This window comes from Gossypium arboreum, chromosome 5 (genome assembly GCF_025698485.1).
Source record: "Gossypium arboreum isolate Shixiya-1 chromosome 5, ASM2569848v2, whole genome shotgun sequence".
NCBI lineage: Eukaryota > Viridiplantae > Streptophyta > Magnoliopsida > Malvales > Malvaceae > Gossypium > Gossypium arboreum.
Genome location: NC_069074.1, coordinates 26,991,546 through 27,014,869, shown reverse-complemented (window position 1 = coordinate 27,014,869; position 23,324 = coordinate 26,991,546). Strand labels below are relative to the sequence as shown.

At 33.2% G+C, this 23,324-nt stretch overlaps 2 protein-coding genes and 1 pseudogene across 3 annotated transcripts; 2 read left to right on the top strand and 1 right to left on the bottom strand.

The window, feature by feature from the left end:
- The first annotated feature begins 15,587 nt into the window (after positions 1-15,587).
- On the top strand, positions 15,588-18,363 carry LOC108450566 (uncharacterized). Its single transcript, XM_017748247.2, has 3 exons — positions 15,588-16,137; positions 16,941-17,218; positions 17,850-18,363. The coding sequence occupies exons 1-3, from the start codon at positions 15,888-15,890 to the stop codon at positions 18,162-18,164; spliced, it is 843 nt and encodes a 280-aa protein (XP_017603736.1). The 5' UTR covers positions 15,588-15,887; the 3' UTR covers positions 18,165-18,363.
- Positions 18,364-18,867: 504 nt separating this feature from the next.
- On the top strand, positions 18,868-21,242 carry LOC108452231 (uncharacterized protein At4g08330, chloroplastic-like). 2 transcript variants are annotated; one of them, XM_017749998.2, is made up of 2 exons: positions 18,868-19,337; positions 20,550-21,242. In XM_017749998.2, exons 1-2 carry the CDS (start codon positions 19,264-19,266, stop codon positions 20,944-20,946), a joined length of 471 nt encoding a protein of 156 aa, XP_017605487.1. In that variant the 5' UTR covers positions 18,868-19,263; the 3' UTR covers positions 20,947-21,242. The 2 variants fall into 2 exon arrangements, with proteins under 2 accessions (XP_017605487.1, XP_017605488.1); XM_017749999.2 differs by lacking the exon at positions 18,868-19,337 and adding an exon at positions 19,366-19,996.
- A 393-nt stretch (positions 21,243-21,635) lies between these two features.
- On the bottom strand, positions 21,636-22,875 carry LOC108452713 (uncharacterized; annotated as a pseudogene).
- Positions 22,876-23,324: the final 449 nt, after the last annotated feature.

Here is a 23,324-nt window from a genome sequence, read left to right as displayed (position 1 = left end):
TGCTTGTTGAGATGTCACAGACGAACGAGTTTATCTTAGACATGGTTAGTGAGGCATGTATAACAATTCTCACCCCAAGTTGAGGGAAAAGTTATAAATTGACCTTTCCTAAGATGAGGTAAACTATTTTTTTGAAAATCAAATTTTATTTTAAAAAATAAAAAATGGGAGTCACCACCAATCCTTTTTATTAAGTGTGATCAGGTCACCTCGTAGTTTGATCGTTTTAATAAGATGTTCAATTTATTAAAACAATATTTTTTGGGTCTACAAAAATCTAGAAAACGGGTTCGGGAGTCGGTTACGTACGAGGAAGGATTAACACCCTCGTAACGTCCAAAATTGATACCTACTTGATTAATTCATATCTTAGTGTCGAAAGTTGAAAACTTGGAAATAGTTTAAAATATGATCCCTCTTTGGACTAATGTTAATTTTACCTAAAAATTGCTTGAATAAATCGAAAAGTATGTTTAAGACCCTCTCATTTCGAGGCAACGAAATGTCACATCCCTTAAGTTAGGACACGACGCTTCGAATCCTTGAGAATAAGTTTGCCTTTATTTTTTCATTTGAAATCTTATGCATTTTCATTTTGAAAAGATATTCGGTTATTCAAGTTCAATGAGAAAATCGAAATCCTGTAAGTTAGGGTACGATTTCTCGAATCTCCCAAATATGGAACATTGCCTATTTTTGAAAATTTGTTTTGAATAATAATAGGTGTAATATCAAAAATGGTAAATGAATAAAATGTTACGCTGATGAATGACAACAACATAATGTACTAATAAGCAAATCATAGTACATATAATGGCAATAATTATATAATGTATACTATTCTAATACTAATATGAATAATTAAAAGATGAAATAAATTATAAATAATAACACTAATAATAATAATAATAATAATAATAATAATAATAATAATAATAATAATAATAATAATAATAGTAATAGAAACGGGGTGACAAAATATGTACATGAAAGAAAAGAGGACAATACCAATTTTAAATATAAAATGACGAGGAAATAAATAAATACGTAAATACATAAATAAATAAATATAGAAGAAAAATTTTATAAAACATTGAAGATAAAGGACTAAATTAAAATGTAAATGGAATTAAGGGTGCAATTTGTAATAAAATGCATGAATAGATAATAATAATAATAATAATAATAATAATAATAATAATAATAAGAAACAACACAAAAATAAAAAAGAAATAAGTAGATAAATGAGTAAATAAATAAATAAATACAAAGGAAAATAAAATATAAAAGATTGAAAGTAAGGGACTAAATCGAGATCTAAACAAAATTTAAAGTACAAATCATAAAATAAAAATAAAGAATAAAATGGGTTAAGGGATTAAAATCGAATGCGCGAAGGAAGGACAGGGACCAATTGGGAAATTATTCCATGTTCCCAAAACGGTGTTGTTCTTTTCAGGGACTAAAATGAAACAAGATAAAATTATGGGGCAAAATTAAAAGAAAAAAACTAAATTGCAATGCGCCATAAAAGTGGAGGGGTCTAATGCACAAATAACCCACGCGCTAAGAAAACACGCGGATCCTGGAATAGGTCAGGTCGGACTATGGGTCGGCCCAAAACGACATCGTTTCAGGTGTTTACCCATTAAAACGGTTCAAGGAACAAATTGAAACAAACTAAAAATTTGTGGTAAAATTTAAAAAATAGAAAAATGAGACAGGACTAAATTGAAACACGCTGTAAAAGTGGATGGACCAAAAGTGCAAATAACCCATCCTCTCTTGCACCAAAATTATAAAGGCAAGGACCAATGAAATGGCAAAGGCAAGGGTCTTTCTCTTTGCAGGTGACTGTAACACCCTGAAAATTTCTACAGTAAGATATTATCCTTAATATAGTAAAATAAGGAAATAAAGTGACAAGAAGAGGAAAAAATTGAGTTATGTCACTGGGAAGTATATTATGATATACTAATTTAAGAAAGGACTAAATTGTAAAAGTGAGAAAAGTTTTGTGGCCCAAGAGTAAATACTCAAAATTTGAGGGATTAAAAAGTAAATATGAAAAGTTGAAGGACTAATAGTGCAAATATTTTAAGGGTGGAATGATCTAGAAACCAAGGAAAATTGATGAATTAGGACCAAATTGAATAGGTGAAGAATTATGAGGGACTAAATTGCAATTTTACCAAATTAAGTGATGACTCAAGAATGGAATTTTAAAAGATAACTAAGGGCAAAATGGTTAATTGGAAAAGAGAGAAATCTAAAGACAATGATGATGTTGGAGATATTTTAGATAAATTAAATAAATAAATATTAGTTTATTAATACTTTAAATTAATTTTTAAATGATATTTTATTATTTTATTATTATTTTATTTAGTATATATAAGGAAAGAAAGATGAAGAATCATCATCTTTTCTTTCCCATGCAAACCAACGTGAGAGAGAGGAAGAAGAAAAGAAGTTTTCTTTCTTTACAATTTGGTCCTTCCACCAAAAATTCACCATTTTCACCTAGAAATCAAAAGAATTTCCATAGCTACTAAGAGAGAAAAATGTTAAGGAGACCATGAGGAGTTAGAATATCAAGTTGGATTCAAGAAATAGAAGCTGGAGGAGAGAGAAAATCAAGTTAAAGATTAGTATCAATAGAACAAGGTAAGTACATCAAGATTTCAATATGTCTTTAAGTTTGTTATTATTGACAAAGCATGGAAATAATGTAATAGTAGAGTTTTATTACATAAGGTCCTATATTCTTGATATGTTAGTGAAGAGAAAATAAGAGAAAGTGATGAGAAATGGTGTAGAAAAAGAAAATAAGGGTGTTATAACATGGTAATTAATATCTTGCACTAAAACAGTTTTGGACAGCAGCAGTAGTCTAACTTTGAAAAATCATCAAAAATTGTAGAAATATAATTATAGGATGAATAAAATATGAAATTAAATATTATTAAGTCTAGTTTCTTATAGAAGAAATTATGTAAGCAATGGAATTGTAAATCATGAGATATGATGAATTTTGTGAGACAAGGTCAGAATGATTTCGGGTTCCACTGTTTTGACTTTGTAAAATCATAAAAAATTGGATAAAAATAATTATGGGCTTAAATTTATATATTTAAAATACTAAATGAGTCTATTTTCAATAGAAGCAAACGGGAACATCATTCTAATTCTTTATGAGGAGGTAATTAATTTTTAGTGAAGAAGGGTCACAACTGTCAGACAGCAGAATAAGGGTGACTTTAAAGAATAAACTGTACTTATTGACTAAACCAAAAATTATGAAAATTTTATGGAAAGAATATATATGAGTCTAGTTTTAGGTAAAATTATCGGATCTTAATTTTGAGTTCTATATCTCCAGATATAAATAATTTAGTGATTATGACGCAGATAGACAGCTTGAATATTCATAAAAGTAAATAATAAAAATTATAGATAATGTTACTTACAAGTGTGTATATACATTAAGGATGTGGAATGGAGAAGAGGAGAAGGAAAAATATGTATGAATATTCATCTAGCATGGCTAATTTGCATATTTTAGGCTCAAGGACTAAATTGAATAAAAGTAAAACTTTATAGGTAATTTTGTAAAAATGTCAGAAATGACCAAATTAAATGAAATGGATTATTTTATTATTTAAATTATAAAATTGAATGAAATTATTAATTTAGTTCAAGATCGGGGGAAAACATGTTTTAGGGATTAAATTGAAAAGAGTTGAAATTATGGAAAATTTTGATATTTTATAGAATTCATGGACTGTTATCAATATGTATGAGAATAATAGCTGGAAATAAGGATTAAATTGCAAGAATTTTATTTTCCTGACCCTAAGGATGAAATCGTCATTAATTAAAAGTTTAGGGGCAAAATGGTAATTTTGCCTAGAGCATTAATTAAATGCATTAGAATATGAAATGAATGAAAATGATGATCAAATTTATTTATAAAGATCTGGACGACTCAAATACGAGACTTGATCGTGGAAAAGAAAAGATATCGGATTAATGAAATTATAAACACAAACAAGCAATGAGGTAAGTTCATATAACTTGAATTATATTCTTAAATGCTTGAAATGTATGTTATTGATGTGAATATGATTTGAAAGTTCATTGTATGAAAATTTATGAAACATTGATATATTTGATAAAAAGGGGAAGAAATCCCGGTTGAATGAAAGGAAATTTCGATGGATCTTTGAAAAGGAATTAACGGTAAAAAGGATCTAGCCCGGACGGGTGATCCTATCCTGATATAGCCCTCCCGAAGAATATGTGGAAAATGGATTTAGCCCGGACGGGTAATCCGAATTAGGGTTTGAATTTAGCCTGGACTGGTAATTTAGATCCAAGCTCATTAAAGTAATTGTCGTTGCAGGGGATTTAGCCTGGATTGGTAATCCTGACAATACTCTATGAGTTTATATTACAGGGGATTTAGCCTGGACTGGTAATCCCACTGTAAGGATGAGGTTCGCGAGAGTGTGCTTTCTGAAATGAAATGTGTAAGACCATGGTTGAAAGATACCATGGCAACATGATATGAAATGTGTAAGACCATGGTTGAAAGATACCATGGCAACAGGATATAAAATGTGTAAGACCATGGTTGAAAGATACCATGGCAACATGATATGAAATGTGTAAGACCATGGTTGAAAGATACCATGGCAACAAGATATAAAATGTGTAAGACCATGGTTGAAAGATACCATGGCAACATGACGGGAATGAATACGACCATGGTTGAAAGATACCATGGCAACATGACGGGAATGAATAAGACCATGGTTGAAAGATACCATGGCAATGTAACATGAAATGAACAAGACCATGGTTGAAAGATACCATGGCAACCTGACAGAAAATGAGTAAAACCATAGTTGAAAGACACTATGGCATCATGTCAAAGATAAATAAGACCGTGGATGGAAGACGCGATGACATCTATTGAACAATTGATATTTAGGTAATATGTATCAGATGACGAATGGTTATATGAAATGGTTGTGTGAAATGTTTACAAGAACTGGTCATATGGAAATGTATGTACAAAATAGTTGCATGAAATAATTATGAAGATAGATAAACGAAATAAGAATAGGTACATGGAATATAATTTATGTTAAGTTTGATATAAACTTTACCAGAACAAATATACATAAAATAAATGGAAATGATGGAGCATGAAATATTGATATAATGAAATGATTGATATATACTTATGAAGAAACGGTAAGAGAATGATATGTTTCATGACATGTACATATATGATTATCTTTAATATGTTGATACAAGGAAATTATGTAAGTAAAGACAATTATTAAACTCAAGCGTGACATGTCGAGAAAATAAGTATATCAATGTTGAATTTATACGAAATATGTGCAAGTATACTAACAATGATGTTGTTTGACGCTTAGACAAGTGTCAAGCTATTGATTGAATGGTAATATGTTTAATTATAAGAAGCATTGAAATGGTAAGTACTTAGATGAAAATATTTAAGATTTTGCGAAATTTTTTATGATCCCGATTTAATTCCGGTTGGTTTTTAATGTATTTTTGGGGCTTCAAGGGCCCAATAGAGAGACGTTATGATTATTTTCAAAATATGAATAATAAATGACTCAGAATTATCTAAAAATGTTCAATAAACTCCGGTAATGCCTCGTACCTATTCTGGCAATGGATACGGGTAGGGAGTGTTACAGTGACGGTGTGCAGTCAACGGTGGGACAGAGGCCCTTGCCTTTTCCATTTTGGTGCCAGAGCGGTAGACGCACGTCAGGCCTAGAGACGAGGTGCCTCGAGCGATGTGCGTTTGAAAGGGAAGAGAGGCGCAGAGGAGGATTAGGGTTTCTTAGTTTTTTTTGAAATATTTGGGTCATGGGTTTTAGGGTTTTTGTTTGTTTTAGGCCTATAAACTTGGGCCTAAAATTTTGTAACTGGACTGTTTAAAATTTTGTTTTATTTTGGGTTTTTATTTGATTTAGTGAGCTGGGCAAATTGGGCCTACTACAGCTGCCTCTCTTTACTTGTTGTCTAATGAGAATGGGGCAAAGACTTTTAAGAAGGACCAATTTTGCCCATCTTCGTCGAATGTTGGTTTCTTGGTGTTCGTCTTCTTCAAATAGCCTCTTTCTAACCCACTGTAACCTCAGAGGTATAGAATTTGTTGTTTCAATATACCCCACTGTAATTTCAGGGAGATAAGACTTGTAACTTTAACCTACTCTACTACAACTTTAGGGAGATAAGATTAGTGCTTAAATCTACTCTACTGTAACTTCAGGGAGATAAGATTTATGGCTTCAATATGTTCCACTGCAACTTTAGGGAGATAAGATTTGTGGTTAAGATTCGCCATTACAACTTCAATCTGCTCCACTACAACTTCAGGGAGATAAGATTAGTGACTTCAATCTGCTCCACTGCAACTTCAGGGAGATAAGATTCGCCATTATAACTTTAATCCGTCCCACTGCAATTTCAGGGGTGCGGGATTTATGGTTTCTCTGATCTTGTTACACTATTCTTTGGAGAACATGACCTGTATAATCCATTTTATAGGCCTATTTATGCCTAGTGATTAGGATGTCATAATCAAGATGAATCAAATGATCCTAATTAGATGTGTATGAATGATAATTGCATGAATGCAGAATGTCATTTGTCGAAAATAATCTCTTTTTAATGCTTAGGTTAACACTACTCGTTGTTCACCAAGGTTCTATCACTGACGTATTACCCTGCCCTCTTGTTCAGTTGATATCTTTGACAGAGAACCCGAAGAAATAATTACAATTTAGACTATTCTTTCTCAAATGTTTCCAACCCTTAAGTTTGGTTAGTTCTGAATAGTGGTCCTATTTTCAGATCCTTGTACTATTTAGAAAACCTTTTAGAGTAATATGCAGAACTCATTTTACTTGAATATTATTAATCCATTGATCGTTATTTCAATGTAAAAATGCTTAAAAAAGATTGTAACAATGGACAAGATTGAAATTTATTAGGAGCAAAGCTCGAAATGAATAGATTAATCAAAATAGCAAACGTTGCTAAAATACGCAAATGAATAAGATGAAAATAGGTGCCCCAGATATCCCAGCATGAGCTTCCTCACACTGACTTCTCGAGGACCCTTTTGGAGTTGATATGTGTTTCGGAAATTCAAAATACTTTGTTGATGCCCCAAGACATAGCATCTATCTTTCTCGTTCATTTAGGGATAACAAGACTACCACATACCCCATCTTTGATAAAAAATTGAATTGTCCTTTTCCAGAGTTTTCAACTTAAAACCCTTTTGGTCTCAAGGCGCCCTTTTTGGTTTTTTCCCTTGGCTTCTCCTTTTTTTTTTAAGTGAAAATTTTCTTAACTGAGTCTGAATTCACAGGATTAGGTAGGTTCTTACTAACCATCTCCGTCAAAATCAGTATTCCTCTAGAAAAGACTTTCTTTACCACATAAGGTCCTTCCTAGTTTGGCATCCACTTTCCTCTAAAATCCTTTTGTATGGGCAAGATCTTTTTCAATATCAAGTCTCGCTAATGGAATTTTCTGGGAAGAACCTTTTTGTTGTAAGCTTGCATCAGTCGCTTTTGGTACATCTGACCATAACGGATGGCTTTCAACATTTTCTCTTCAATCAAGTTTAGCTGATTATATTGGGATTGGATCCATTTTGCTTCATCTAACTTTAATTTTTCCAAAACTCGAAGAGAAGGAATCTCGACTTCAATGGGTAAAACTGCCTCCATTCCATAATCTAAAGAGAAAGGCGTTAACCCGGTTGAGTTCCTAACAGATGTTCGATAAGCATAGAGGGCAAATGGTAACTTCTCATGTCAATCTTTATAAGTCTCAGTCATTTTCCCCACGATCTTCTTAATATTCTTATTAGCTGCCTTTACTGCACCATTCATTTTTGGGCGATATGGGGACGAGTTGTGGTGTTTGATATTAAATTAACTGCAAACCTCCACTATCATATTGTTGTTCAAGTTCAATGTATTGTCAAATATGATCCCTTCTGACATTCCGTATCGACATATGATCTCTTTCATTAAGAATTTGCTAACTGTCGATTTCATGAAATTAGTGTAAGAAATGACCTCTACCCACTTGGTGAAGTAATCGATTACCACAAAGATGAATCAATACCTACTAGAAGCTTTTGGTGATATTGGTCCAATGACATCCATGCCCCACATAGAGAAAGGTCATGGAGAAGTCATGACATGAAGAGGTGAATGAGGCACATGAATTTTGTCTCCATAAATTTGGCACTTATGACATCTCTTGGCATAATTAATAAAATTCCTTTCCATGGTGGACCAATAATGCTTGAATTTCATGATCTGTTTGGCCATTGTAAAATCATTAGCATGTGTTCCGTAGACACCCTCATGGACTTTTTTCAAGATTTTCTTAGCCTCAACAGTGTCCACACATCTTAGTAACACCAGATGCTTTCTTTTCTTGTATAAGATCTCCCCATCTAAGACATAGTCACTGGCCAGTCTTCTTAGCGTCCTTTTGTCATTCTTAGTTGCTTGGTCAGGGTATTCACGATTCTTCACATATCACAGTATATCGTGGTACCAAGGGTGATCATCCTTTTCTTCTTCTTCGATGTTGTAACAATGAGCTGGAATCTCATAAACACTCATATGGATAGGTTTTACATCCTCTTGTTTGTTCACTTTGACCATGGAAGCTAAGGTAGCCAGAGCATCAGCTATTTGATTTTCATCTCGTGAGAGATAGTAAAAGGTGATGTTATCAAACTCTTCAATTAACTCCAAAACCAGCCTTCAATAATTGATCAACTTGGGGTCTCTCGTGTCCCATTCACCTTTGAGTTGAGAGATCACTAGAGCAGAATCCCCATATACCTTTAATACTTTGATTTGCGTTCTATGGCTGCACGGATGCCTATGATGCATTCTTTGTATTCTGTCATATTATTCGTGTAATTAAAATCCAATTTACTAGTAAAGGGATAATAATCTTCGTTTGAAAGTAAGAGACTAAATCAAGATCTAAACAAAATTTAAAGTATAAATCATAAAATAAAAATAAAGAATAAAATGGGTTAAGGGATTAAAATCAAATGCGCGAAAGAAGGACATGAACCAATTGTGAAATAATTCCCTATTCCCAAAACGGTGTCGTTCTTTTCAGGGACTAAAATAAAACAAAATAAAATTATGGGGCAAAATTAAAAGAAAAAATTAAATTCCAATTGGCCATAAAAGCGAAGGGGTCTAATGCACAAATAACCCACACACTAAGAAAACACGCGGACCTTGGAATGGGCCAGGTCAGACTATGGGTTGGCCCAAAACAACATCGTTTCAGGTGCTTACCCATTAAAACGGTTCAAGGAACAAATTGAAACAAAATTAAAAATTTGTGGTAAAATTAAAAAAATAAAAAAATGAGACAGGACTAAATTGAAATGCGCTATAAAAGCGGATGGACCAAAAGCGCAAATAACCCATCCGTCCAAAAACACGCAGATCGTAGGGGCGGGTCGAGTCATTGTGCGAGTCACCTCAAAACGATGTCGTTTTGGGGTTATTGAAGCCAGCCCTAAAACGACGTCGTTTTAAATGTCTATATAAGCCAAATTTTTCACCAAAAATCATTTCATACCCAACATAAAAAAAAAAAAACTCAAAAGCTCTCTCATTTTTCTCTCTCAGTCCTAGATCTGGCATTGGCTCCGACCACTGGCCACCGTGGTTGCCACCGATCACTTGCGACGGCGCCGCAGTACACGGGGGCCGGAAGATGCCTCTTTTTATCCCTTTTTTAAACCTAGGTTTAGATCTAAGGGCGAAAACCCTAAAAAAGAAGAAAAAAAATGGTCGACGCCCCTCTTTACCTTACGACCTCCCGTATGCCTTTCTTTCGAAGCCCGAATGAAACCCCAAAGGTTTTTTATGACTTTTACGAACAGAGGAAACCTCCGATAGTAGCGAGACACGAAAAAGCTGGTAAGTTTCAACCCTTTTTCCCCTTTTTTATATATATTTTGTTTAAAAATAGATTTGTAAGAAACTAAAATATAATAAAAAGATAACCTTTAGGAATTTTTGAATTCCTTTTTGATTAATCTTGTGTCCGTAAAAAAAATTACATTGTGGTTTTTAAGGCTTTTATAGCCGATTTACAACATCGTTTATCCTCTCTTTTTTGTTTTTTTTACTGTTTGCTTTTGATGTTTGTAATAGCTTAATTTTTAGTGGTGTCAGAACAGTGATTCGAGATCACTAAATCCAACAAATGAGTAGGAAATATTATTAATTTAGTGAGTATAATTTAAATGTGAAGTTAGGAAAAATTTTGAAGTAGTGAATAGTGTACTAAAAATAAATATTAAAATAATTAGAATCGAAAACGAGGTATCGAGACCTCAAAAATTTTAAATCGAGCCATAAATATTTTTATAAATAATTATGGAGTGTTAATAAGTCAGTATTAAAGTTTCGTCAAGAAATTTTAAAGTTCTGATAGTTAATTGAACAAAAAGGACTAGATTGTATTAAATGTAAAATTTTAGGAAATGATTAAATAGCTTAAATGATAAAAGAAAGAGGGTTTAAAAGGGAAATAGACCCAAGGTCTCTTTGGGCTGGACGGAAATGGCATGAAATCAGCAAGAAAATAAGTAGAATTAAGGGAAAAATTGAAAAATTGCAAAATTTACTTAATAAAGCTAGGACTAAAGTGGAATTATCTAGATTTCTCTTTATTTTTCTGCATTATCATTAGAAAAAACACCATGGAAGAGTTCCATTAGGCTGGTTTTTCATATTTTTACCTCAAGTAAGTTCAATTCTTGATTATTTCTTGAATTTTTTGTGTTTTTGTGACTTTTACAACTAGGTCCACTTGATAAATTCATTAGTTTTTGATTCTATGAAAGAAATTGAAAGTTTCTATGAATATTTTCTAGAAGTATATGATGCTTTGGCATTGAATTAGAGCTTTAAATTGTTTATATGCTGATTTTATTGAAAGAATTGAATAGAAACTGAATGTTTGGGACCTAATTGTAAAAGAGTTTGAAATTAGAGTTTTATGTAGAAATTATGAATTTCAATAGTTATGAAATAACTTATAATGTCTAGGAAAAGTATTAATTAAGAAAATTATCTTAATTGAGGGGTTAATTGAGCAAGGACTGAATTGTATGAATTGTGAAATTTGGGGCAAAATAGAAATCAACATTTTGCACTAAAACTGTTTTGGACAGCAGCAGTAGTCTAACTTTGAAAAATCGCCAAAAATTGTAGAAATTGAATTAGGGGATGAATGAAATATGAAATTAAAGCTTATTGAGTCTAGTTTCTTATAGAAGAAATGATGTAAGCAATGGAATTGTAAATCATGAGATATGATAAATTTTGTGAGACAAGGTCAGAATGAATTCGGGTTCCTCTGTTCTAACTTTGTAAAATCATAAAAAATTGGATAAAAATAATTAGGGGCTTAAATTTATATGTTTAGAATCCTGAATGAGTCTATTTTCAATATAAACAAATGGGAACATCATTAGAATCCTGTACGAGGAGATAATTAATTTTTAGTGAAGAAGGGTCGAAACTGTCAAACAGCAGAACAAGGGAGACTTCAATGAATAAACTGTATTAATTGGCCCAACCAAAAATTTAGAAATTTTTATGGTAAGAAGATATGTGAGTCTAGTTTCAAGGAAAATTAGCGGATCTTAATTTTGAGTTTCGTAGCTCCAGATATAAATAATTAGTGACTATGACACGGGTGGATAGTCTGAATATTCACATAAGTAATTAGTGAAAACTATGGATAAGGTTACTTACAAGTGTGTTATTTGTACCAAGGATGTGGATGGAGAGGAGGAGGAGGAAAAATATATCAATAACTCGTGTATAAATTGGTCACATGCCCGATTATAATCGATAAGTGTTGGATTAGAAATGATATAATGTTTTATTTGGAATATTTATTATAAAATTATGATTATCGGTATAATACAAAAATTGAACTTGTGAGTTTATATGGCTAAATTTTAGTGATTATTTGTTAATTTTATGAATTTCATGATGTATTATTTCATATGTATTGATGATAAAATCGTGAATAATGTAAAAGCATGAAAATTGAATAAATGATCAAGCTGAGTTTCAGTTCAGTGACAATATGAATTGAAGGAAAATACCATGGTTGGACCATGGCAACAAGTGATAAGTGATAGCTTCGGCTACACTTATATGATCAAGGACAAATGAAAGTGATAAGTGATAGCTTCGGCTACACTTATCTGATCAAGGACAAATGACAAGTGAAAAGTGGTAGCTTCTACTACCTGATCAGTGAAAAGTGGTAGCTCCGGCTACCTGATCAGTGAAAAGTGGTAGCTCTGGCTACCTGATCAGTGAATAGTGGTAGCTTCGGCTACAAGTGACAAGTGATTTCCGTATAATACCATATCTGGGATATGGCATCGGTGTGATATATGCTACTGTATACGACCATATCTGGGATATAGCATCAGTGAGATATGTGATTCGTGTAAGACCATAGCTGGGCTATGGCATCGATATGTGATATGTGATTACGTGTAAAACCATAGCTGGGCTATGGCATCGATATGTGATATGTGATTACGTGTAAGACCATAGCTGGGCTATGGCATCGATATATGAATATGTGTAAGACCATAGCTGGGCTATGGCATCATTACGTGAAGATGTGTAAGACCATAGTTGAACTATGGCATCGAGAAAACGAAGTACTCAATTCCGTAAGACGTTCACTAATTTGACAAAGTTTGGTAAGTGTTACATGGAATTATGTAACACAAGGAAGTACGAGTTGATAAGATATGAGTATAGAACTTGGTTGATAAATGAATTCATTTGTGATTATATAATTGTTCATATTGAATGTAATGTCCATATGTATTGATAATTTAAATGTTTTAATGAATAAAGTTTCGACATGGAATAAATTGAACACGAGGAAAATAATTATGAAATAGAATTCGTAATTCGTGAAAATGACAGTTATTGATATATGGAGACATGAGACATTGATATATGAATATGGAAAATGTTTGATAAATGTGTTTATTCATAATTATGGAATTATATACCTCATGTGTACTATTTGCATAAAGATGATATTTCAAATACTTTGGTTATTTAAGCTTAAATATGAAATAGTATGAAATTAAGATAAGTTGTTATGAAAATATATTTAGATTACAGAGATATGGCTGATATATGTTGCATGATTACATAACGTAAAATTGTGTATATATATATGAGAAATTTAACGATAATTGAGCCCATACACGTTTCTTGTTATTTATATGAGGTATACGACTAACAAGGGTGATGAAGTTATAAACAGAGAGTTACACGGGTTAAAAACACGAGCGTGTGACTCTCCAAAGTGTGAAAATTTTCTAAGTGTTGCAAAAGTTTCATATGTTTACGGTTTGGTCCCGAACCACCCTAAATGTATGTTTTGGGCCTCGTAGACCCATATAAGGGACGTTAAACATATGTATGAAAGTTTTTAATTTAGAAGAAATTTTATGGCTGATTTTTACATAATTGATCATATTAAGTTCGGTAATGTCTCGTACCCTATTCTAGGCTCGGAATACGGGTAAGGGGTGTTACAATGTTTCTGCGTTTGCTGTCATTTCGTTCTTTCTCTTTACAGGTGATGATGCGCAGTCAACGGTGGGACGGAGGCCCTTGCCTTTGCCATTTTGGTGCAAGAGCGGCAAATGCGCATTAGGCCTCAAGACGAAGCGCCTCGATCGGTGTGCATTTGAAAGGGAGGAGCGGCGCAGAGGAGGATTAGGGTTTTTTTAGTTTTTTCTGAAATTTTTGAGACATGGGCTCTAGGGTTTTTGTTTGTTTTAGGCCTATAAACTTAGGCCTAACATTTTTGCAACTGGGCTGTTTAAAATTTTGTTTTACTTTAAGTTTTATTTGATTTAGTTGGCCGGGTAAATTGGGCCTACTACAGCTGCCCCTCTTTTCTCGTTGTCATGTAACGAGAATGGGGCAAAAACTTTTAAGAACGACCAATTTTGCCCGGCCTCGCCGAATCTTGGCTTCTTAGTGTTTATCTTCTTCAAATAGCCTCTTTCTAACCCACTGTAACCTCAGAGGTATAGAATTTATTGTTTCAATATACCCCACTGCAACTTCAGGGAGATAAGATTTGCTATCTTCAATTTGCTCCACTGCAACTTCAGGGAGATAAGACTTGTAACTTCAACCTGTTCCACTACAACTTTAGGGAGATAAGGTTAGTGGCTTCAATCTACTCCACTGCAACTTCAGGGAGATAAGATTTGTGGCTTCAATCTGTTCCACTGCAACTTCAGAGAGATAATATTTGCGGCCTCAATCTATTTCAAAGGAACCAACTTTACTTGTTTTAGAGTGAGCATTAGGGTTAAAGAGAGTTCTACTTCATATATGAAGAGACCTTTGGATCATCGATTTTCCCTTACCCGTAATCTTGAGCATTAGGTCATCGATTGAAGGTTTGGAAAAGGTTAAATGGGATCTAATGACGAAGAGGGGGGATGAATGTGCCATTTGTTTGGAGGAGTTTATGGAAGGCGAGGAGGTTGTTTGGATGCCTTGTGGCCATGGTTATCATGATGGTTGTATCGTTAAATGGTTGGAAACTAGTCATATTTGTGCATTGTGCCAATACGAGATGCCCACTTTGATTCACTTTTAATCTTTTAACATGCTTTTAATTTTTGTATTTTCACAATGTAAATTATATATAAAAAATGTTGATCAATATTAATCTCAACTGTAAATATAACCCAATTGTCACATATCTAATTCTCTTTCTATTATTGAAGTTTAGGGAGGGGAAGGAGGACGTAGTCTCAACCTTCGTATATTATTTTTGTTTAGTAGTTCAGATTATAAAATCAACACTTATACACAGTTGTCCAACCCTAAAACTATTGTATATGTATTTTGGTTTATCTACTTTTTTTCGTTTCTATTTTAAGCTTTAAGGGTTTTTTTTTCCTATATATGAGATAATGGTTTAATTTCAACCAAATCACTCTACCTTTTCCTAGATTATATATTAATGGTCAAATTTGAGTTTGAGTCCTCGTACTATGCTCAAAATTTAATATCTTTTAAACTTTTATATAATTTAATACCTCAACTTTTATAAAATATAAAGCCTCCTTTACATAACATGTATCTAAGGTTATTTTTCAAATATTATAAGATAATGATTAAATTTTAATTTTGATCAAATTAACAATGACCAAATTTCGATTTTGATTTTTAACATAATGCGGTACCTTTTAACTTTCACAACGTGATTATACCATATAATGGACATTAGGCAAGAAATCGCTATAAGAACATCAAGGTTAAGTCGAAAAAGTTGAATAGCATGTTGAAATGTCTCCAATCTTAATTTTTCTTGAGAAGACTCGACTTTACCAACTCTTGACACATGGGGTCATTCTTTCACAAATTCAATATATTTTGCAAAGAGATAATTTCTTTATTTCATAGAATCCAAGTTAAAACCCCCTCATTTAGAAGTTCCAGTGAGCCAAACTTGATTTCAAAATCAAATTGTAGTAGCTTACTAACACATGTCCTAATTTGTACGGGTGAGGCTTTAACGTCCCTATGCTCTAACGGGGCCGCACATTCGACAAGTGGACAGGCGGAGTAAAGTTTGCGCGTTTACGAAAGCAATCTAATCTTCCTTCCTTTTTCAGCATTCAAAGCGGCAAACTCTCTCACTTTCCTCCTTCCATTCTTGTTTCACAAACAGCCACAGCAATGCCTCCAACACATCAAAGTTCCAGCGCCACCAAAGTGTCCGCTTTCTTCTCAGCAACTCTGCTTCTCTGGGTGATCTCTGTTTTCTTCCAAATCCTCTTCAACAAGCGGAGGGACCTCCTTTACATCTTTGCTGGGGGTTGCTTTTACCAATTTGCCAATTGGGTCATTAGGTTTTCCGTCTCTCGTGACCCTCTCTTTGTTAACACCTCTGTTTCTCTCCTTCACTCTGCCGTTACTTCCGTTTCAGGTTCCCCTTCCCTTCACTTTTGCCTTTCTGATTTCATATTTCTGACTTGGGTTTTTGTATCTTTTTTCATTCCTTGATTCTGTTGTCTATTTAGCTTTATTGTCTGCTTAGGTTTCCTTAATCATAGCAGAGATTTGGGGTTTATCTTTTTTGGCTTTTATTGTTTTTTCTTGGGAATTTAGAAGGTCTGCAGTTAGCTATTTTGGACCCATTTTATTGAATTTACTTTTAGGAAACACTATCTATACTATTATCTATATTAGAAATTGGATGTTTTGGACTTAAAGGCCTACATATATATTTTCAAAAACACTGCATTTGAGTTTTACATTTTAAGAGTTAATTTCGTGACTAACATGTAAATTCTAAATTTAAATAAATTAAAAGACACAATTTAAATTGCACAAATTGGAAATTTCAAATATATATATATACACATAGGAATGTATGGCTAAGAACATCACTTCAAGCTTAGGTGGTGTTGGATAATCTGTATTGATAACAAACCAATTATATATATGTGAATTGAAGATAATCTTCATAGGCTTGTTACTCGATGAAGAGAGGTGCAGCAAGTCGACGCCGAGTAAAGAGCATCTTAACATCTTTAATGAGTAAGCTATACTTCTTAAGGATGAAAGCAAGAGCTCCCATGTGAAGGATAACGTGCTTTAAGATAGTGTATCAACATGGGCTCTGACTATCCATATGCACATTTCATCTTCTCAATCATCATGTTTCCGAGTGGTTTTGTTCCTTGATCGGGTTTCTTAAATTCTGTTTTCTATCTACTTTCTCTGCAGTGGTTTTCATTCTGCTTAATCAATGGTCCTTAACCAGTTTCAAGAGCATGTTTGAGCATAAGGAACTTGTCGAGGGTACTTGGCCATGGGCATACCAGGCTCTTTGCTTTTCGTGTGGTTACTTCGCGTATGATCAGCAGGATATGCTGCAGTACCGACTATATAGTGGCTTTATCCCTTCCATCTTAATCCACCATCTAGTACTCCTTATTTGCTTCACCCTTGCATTGTATCGACATATAACCATCAACTATCTTATTCTCACTCTCATTTGTGAGGTATGTTTCAATTCCTTTTTGGCCAAAAAGTTGAAAGAATTATACAGGTTGCAAATGAAACATAATTTTAGTAGGACGTGTTTATAGTTCAAGATAAATAATTACACTTTTTTAACTTATATGTAGCTTGCAGTGTTGTATGGTAGTCACTAAGATGGGAGTATGGGACATGTCTCAAGGTGCATTGAATTATCGAATATGGAGGATGGACCTAATGAAGTGTAATTTCCTTAAGTTTAAAGCTCTAAGCTATACACATTTAAGTAATTGGATTAGGGAAACGGTTAAAATTCAACATGTGGCGGGTATACCGATATTCATTGGAGAGGCATACATCTTGTTATGTCTTGTTAGGACAGCTTGAATTCGTCTCTTCATATGCATCTGAGTAACATAGGTTGCACATGAGGGATCTTTTTTCGCCCTATCTTTTTAAAGAATTGGGATGAGGTGTGCTTCATTGTTATATTGATGTTTATGATATATGAAAACTGTAGGCAACTTAATTGGTTTTTCTCAAAATCATGTTTAGATTCGGAGAAGTTTTAATTTTTATTAATGGCAATGCTAGCAAGGTTGTTGACGTTGTTGTGGAATGCTAAAAGGTTAACCTTTTGTTCCAACGTTGCAGCTGCATTCCGTCTTTCTACATGTGAGGAAACTGAGGCGGATGGCCGGTGTCCGTGATGCCGAGAGCCGAGTCGTGAAGGCTGAATGGATTCTTAATTGGATCATGTTTGTTTTCACCAGACTCGTATCACACATTCTGATTACCGGAAAGCTAATCAAAGATGCTTCCAAGTTTGAAAAGGGTATCGAATGGCCACTTGCCATGCTCGGAATGGCAGGAATGAATTTGCTTAATGCTTTTCTCGGCATCGACCTCTTCAACGCTTTCAAGAAAGAGAAGAAACCACAGCAGAATAATCCGAAACGCCAGGAATGACAGAAAGACTTGGTTCAATCTTAAAGCTATCATTTTGTTTTCCATTGATTTCATACAAGAAGTTCTTTTTCAGTTCAAAATGTGGTATCACTGTAAATTTATGTACAAGAGAAAATATTACATATGTTGACTTTAACATACCCAAACCATGTTTAATGTAAATTACGATGGTAATGGATGTCTTTTACTTTTATGAAAATGTAAATTATGATGGGATATCCAAATTATTATTTCTCACTTAAATATTTATTGTATTTTCTTTTTACCAACTAAATTTCCATATTTAGCGGTTTTAAATATCGAAACCAACAATGATATTCAATTTGTATTAAGATTAATGCAAATAATAAATATTATTTTTATTGTTAAGCAAAAAAAAAATTTGAGAAATCATAACTTATTTATGAAATATAAGTTAAAATCGAATCGTTTTTATTAGATAAAATAAATATTTCGTATTTAAATTAGTAAAAATAATTTAAAAGTTTAATATAAAATATATTTTTAAATATCATTTTTATTTACAAGAAAAACTATATTTTTAAAGATATATTAATGAGCTTAAATCGGATGTAAATTTTTATGGTACGGGACCAATGTCCTCATTGTGACGTAAGGTATCTTTTTTGGTTTAATCAATTAATTTTACGTTAGAGAAATGGCATAGTTTTTAATTGATATGATAATAAATTTAGGTGAATTTTTATACTTTGAGCTAATTATATTCCAAATTTGAAAAAAAAAAAAAAAAAAGCACTCTTAAAAAACCCCCTACTTGTTTGTTTGTTTTTTTTTTTTTTGGGTTATAAATCACGTCAAAAAGGACAGCCATAAACTAATTTTCCATTTTCAACAAAGAGCCTTGTTTTTGCTGTTCTACAAACACCTGCTGTTTTTGGAACTTCCCTTTTTGATTATTCTAAAACTCTGCCCTGAAAAATAGGCGTTAACGTCACTTCTGATTCAGGTTGACACGTTTCTAAGCCGACGACCCAACAGTTAACCCCTCAATTAGAACTTAGAGCTTGGGTTCTTTTCATCTCCATCACCGTCACAGTCATTGTCTGAGCTTTTGATTCTGTGGGAAGGAGAAAACCCAATGGAGAAATCGATGTTTATTGGAAATCTCCATCATTCTCTTTCTTCTGCTTCCCAAAGTCACGTAACTTACAGGTTTGTTCTTTCTTTCTCTCTTTCTTTCCTTTTGTGGGCCTGAATTTTGATTGCTTCTTTTTGTTGAATTGGATGTTTAAAAATTTTAGTTTTTGATTTCTGTGTTTTGTTTGTTATGTGATAACTCTTTCTGGGTTTGTTGTTTTTTTGTTGATTTATGGAGGAACTTGACTGTGTTAACTGTGTCTAACTGTGTTAATGTGTGTAAAGTTTTTAAGTTTTTAGCTTTGTTTCCATTGATTGTAGAGTAAGGGACTGGTTTAGATTAACCAAGAGTTAATTATTAACTGTTAATTGGAGTTAGATAAGATTGGTTATTGGGACCACTTGCTGTGACAACGGTGATATACATACACACGTTTATTATCTTCAAAGATCACATAAAAAGTACCTACCTTGTTTTCCTTTTACTAATTTTTTCTGTGTATTTGAATGATTATATCCACTCATGTTTGAATATGTGTCCGAGTCGGAGCAACATAGGTCGGTCAATGAGAATGTTGCAGCAGTAGCAGAATACTTGATCACTGTCAAAATTTATGGATTGGGGAGGCGGGGATTCGGAATTAGCTAACTTTTGTGTGGTTTTCTTTTCTTGGGATAATATTCTGGTTGTTAATGGCCGATGATATTCACCATAAAAACTGTTTATCTTACAGGTATATTAGGATGTTCAAGAACTGATTATCTATGTTGTTTTGCATTTATGGTAACTTCAAATTCTTCAGATACTCTAGTTTGCTTCATGGTCAGTACATATGTAGTTATGAAACGTTTATGGTAACTTTGAATTCTTCAGATTCTCTAGCATGCTTGATAGTTTATAGATATGTGGTAATGAAACATCTGAGGATTCGATTTTTCATCGGTTGCTGAGCTGTAATTTGATTTCTCTACCTTTGGCATCTACTGAAAGTTCTTAATTTTCTATATTTGGTCGGTTACTAAGGCAGGCGATAAACTCCAATGTGATTGTTGTTATTGTGTTTACTTTTAGTTAGTTGTCGTCCATTTGAGCATCTCAAAGTGGAAACCAAAGTTAATGTTTGTTTCTTTCTTTATGGTTTTTCGATGCGCCAAGTATTACAAACTACGATACCTTACTCGGTGAACGTCCTGATCTTGTAGTATAAGCATCAGATTATACTTGGATTTTTTTTTCTTAACAATGTACACCTGAGGATAAAATGGTGGAAACCGTTCTTTTTGCAGTTGTGGTTCTTGTGGGTATGAGCTAAACCTAAGTTCGTCTAGTCGAAACACCGCAACAATTGGCTCTAAATACGGAAAATCAATAAAGAGAGGGATTATATCATTCTTTAGTATAGATGAGAGCAAATTTATGCAAGTTGATGAGTTCCGATGGGGTCCTTACTTTTCGAAGCATTCGTGGGGTTTGTTCCGCCGTAGAACCAAGCTTCTTTGCCGCAAGTGTGGCAACCATATTGGAAATGCTTATGATGATAGAACTTCCGATCACCCTCTATTATTAGATGGATCGGATTCATTGTCCAGTAATGAAGCTTCTACTCGTAGAAAATTTGATGTTCGAATCCGAGCCCTACAACCTTCATTTGCCGAAGAGCTCGGCACTCCACATTCTATGTGATTCTACTAGAATGCTGTCTTCATCATTCTTGTAATTGCATTATCTACGTGAAGCGTTTTCTTATCGGATTGTTATTTTCTACAGTGTTTGAGTCCCCCCATTCTCCGTTTCTTTGTCTCGAAGACTCGGTATCATAGAATGGTACTTGTCTGATATGAATACAGTAGCAAGGATAGATATGAGATTTGAAGTATTTAAATCAAACATAAAATATAGTCTTCTCAAAGTACAAACAAAATTTTTATAAATGTAAATTTTGACTTATGAGATTTAATATTTTTACCGGTTTTAGTATATATCGATACTGGTCTGTTTCGATCTGTCATTTAGAAACTATTGCTACTTAAAAGAACATTTGATATATGTATATAAAAAGTATTTATAGATATCAAATAATAAAATTAAATAAATCTCAAATATAAAATACTAATAAAAAATAAAGTTTTAGTTGAAGTGATAAAGAAAAGATTTTAAAAATGTTAGGTATAAGTTTGAATTTCACCGTATGTAAATTTAAATTAAAAAAAATCCATCAATTGTATAAAATATTTTTAATATGCTTTGCAAATTATTTCATAAATTAAATAATAAATTATCTCATACTATATATATAACAATTCATAATTTAATAAATTTAAAATAATTAATTAATTTAAAATTAATTTTTTAGTACCAGTTTATACACCATATTCTGGTAAAATCGACACCGACTGGAATTTATACCGGAATAAATAATAAGAGGTATCATCTACAAGTATTATTGTGAGTTGTAGTTTATAAGCCGAAAGCACTCTCCGATGACACAAATTGATATAGTGGGAGTAGTGGACAAAGCTTTTGCGTCCCTTTTCTATACAACAAAGCATAACAAAAAAGGAACTCTTTATTCTTTGGTCTTCTTTGTTAAAGTCCTTATCCAGTCCCTCTTCATCACCTTGGCTCCCTCTACCTTGCTGCCAATGTGGCACACTTTTGGCTTGCTGGACCTCTTCCACTTTTGATGAGTTGGAACAACTGGCCTATCCGCTTTAGCCACCTAAGCAAACCGAGTGGTTTGACCTGTTCTACCACACTTTTATTGGCCTCCCTTTGATTCTGGGTCATGGGGGGGGTTCCAAGACTTGGTGCAGTGCTCAAGTGAGACCTTTGTAACTTCGCCTGTTTCCCGTGAACCAACACCGCCCTCTTCAAACTTGATTGAGATAAAGGAGTCTGCCAAAGTAAAATTTGGAGCATGAAACCGGAATTTAGCCTAATTTTCATACACTTGCCTTTAAGAACCGACATCTAACAAGTTTGGAGGCTGAATTCCGACATCTATGTCGTGATGTCAAACTCGGGATTTAGCTTAATTGATTCATACAGGTCTAAATCCCTAAAAAACTAAAATTATATAGAAGGAAAGCTATCTTTACCTGAGTTTTATATGCTGAAAACATTATTTAGCAAAAAATGACATGAAAAAAAGGCCCCGTAGTGGATTGAGAGTAGAAAAATTGTATGATCTTTCTTGTCTTTATGATTTTTGATACGAATGAAGTGCATGGTCCAACAATTAAATGGTAAATGTACGGGCTTGAACTGTGTTGAAATAGGAAAAATTACCTGCTTGAGGGGTTGAAGCAGCATCATCAGGATCATAAGAAGTTTGAGATTTGGAATGCTTGAACTGAAGACGATTGAGAAGAGAGGTAAAAGCAAAGAAGTTGGGAGATTTGATGTGAGAAACAGGTTGAACATATCTATGGGTGGCAGTGCTAGTGGTTGAAGCTAAGATAAGAAGCCTCTCATTTAAGCACAAAGGGCATACCCCGACACCTTCTTTGGGATGGAAATAAGAGCAGGAACTGTCTTTCATTATCATTTGGGGTCAAAGAGAGGGAATTTTAACTCTTTCAAGAGAGAAACTGATCAATATTCTTGTGTGCAGAATGTAAGTAAGAATGTCCTATATGATGCAAAAAACATAGTCGGAGTATATGTGAAAAATGTACCGAGCATAATCTATTAATATATTAAATTTAGGTTAAATTACATAGTTGGTAACCCAACTTTTAAAATGGATTTTATTTTGGAAATTCTTACAATTTGATCATCTAATTTTTGGAACTTTTTTTTTTAATCACTCAGGTATTATATCTTTAATGGCAGTTAACTGTGCACACCACATCATGTTTAACACTTTCATTTTAATCACCCAATTTTTAAGTTGCTTTCATTTTGGTCACCTAAAAAATATTTTTTTAAGATATTGATTGAGGTAAAAAAAATTAAAGATTAATGTGAAAAAGAGGTAGAAACTAAACTAATACATAAAAATTGTTATTTTGTACTTTTTTCTCATTGTCAAAAATTTAATTTTTTAATATTGAGAATTT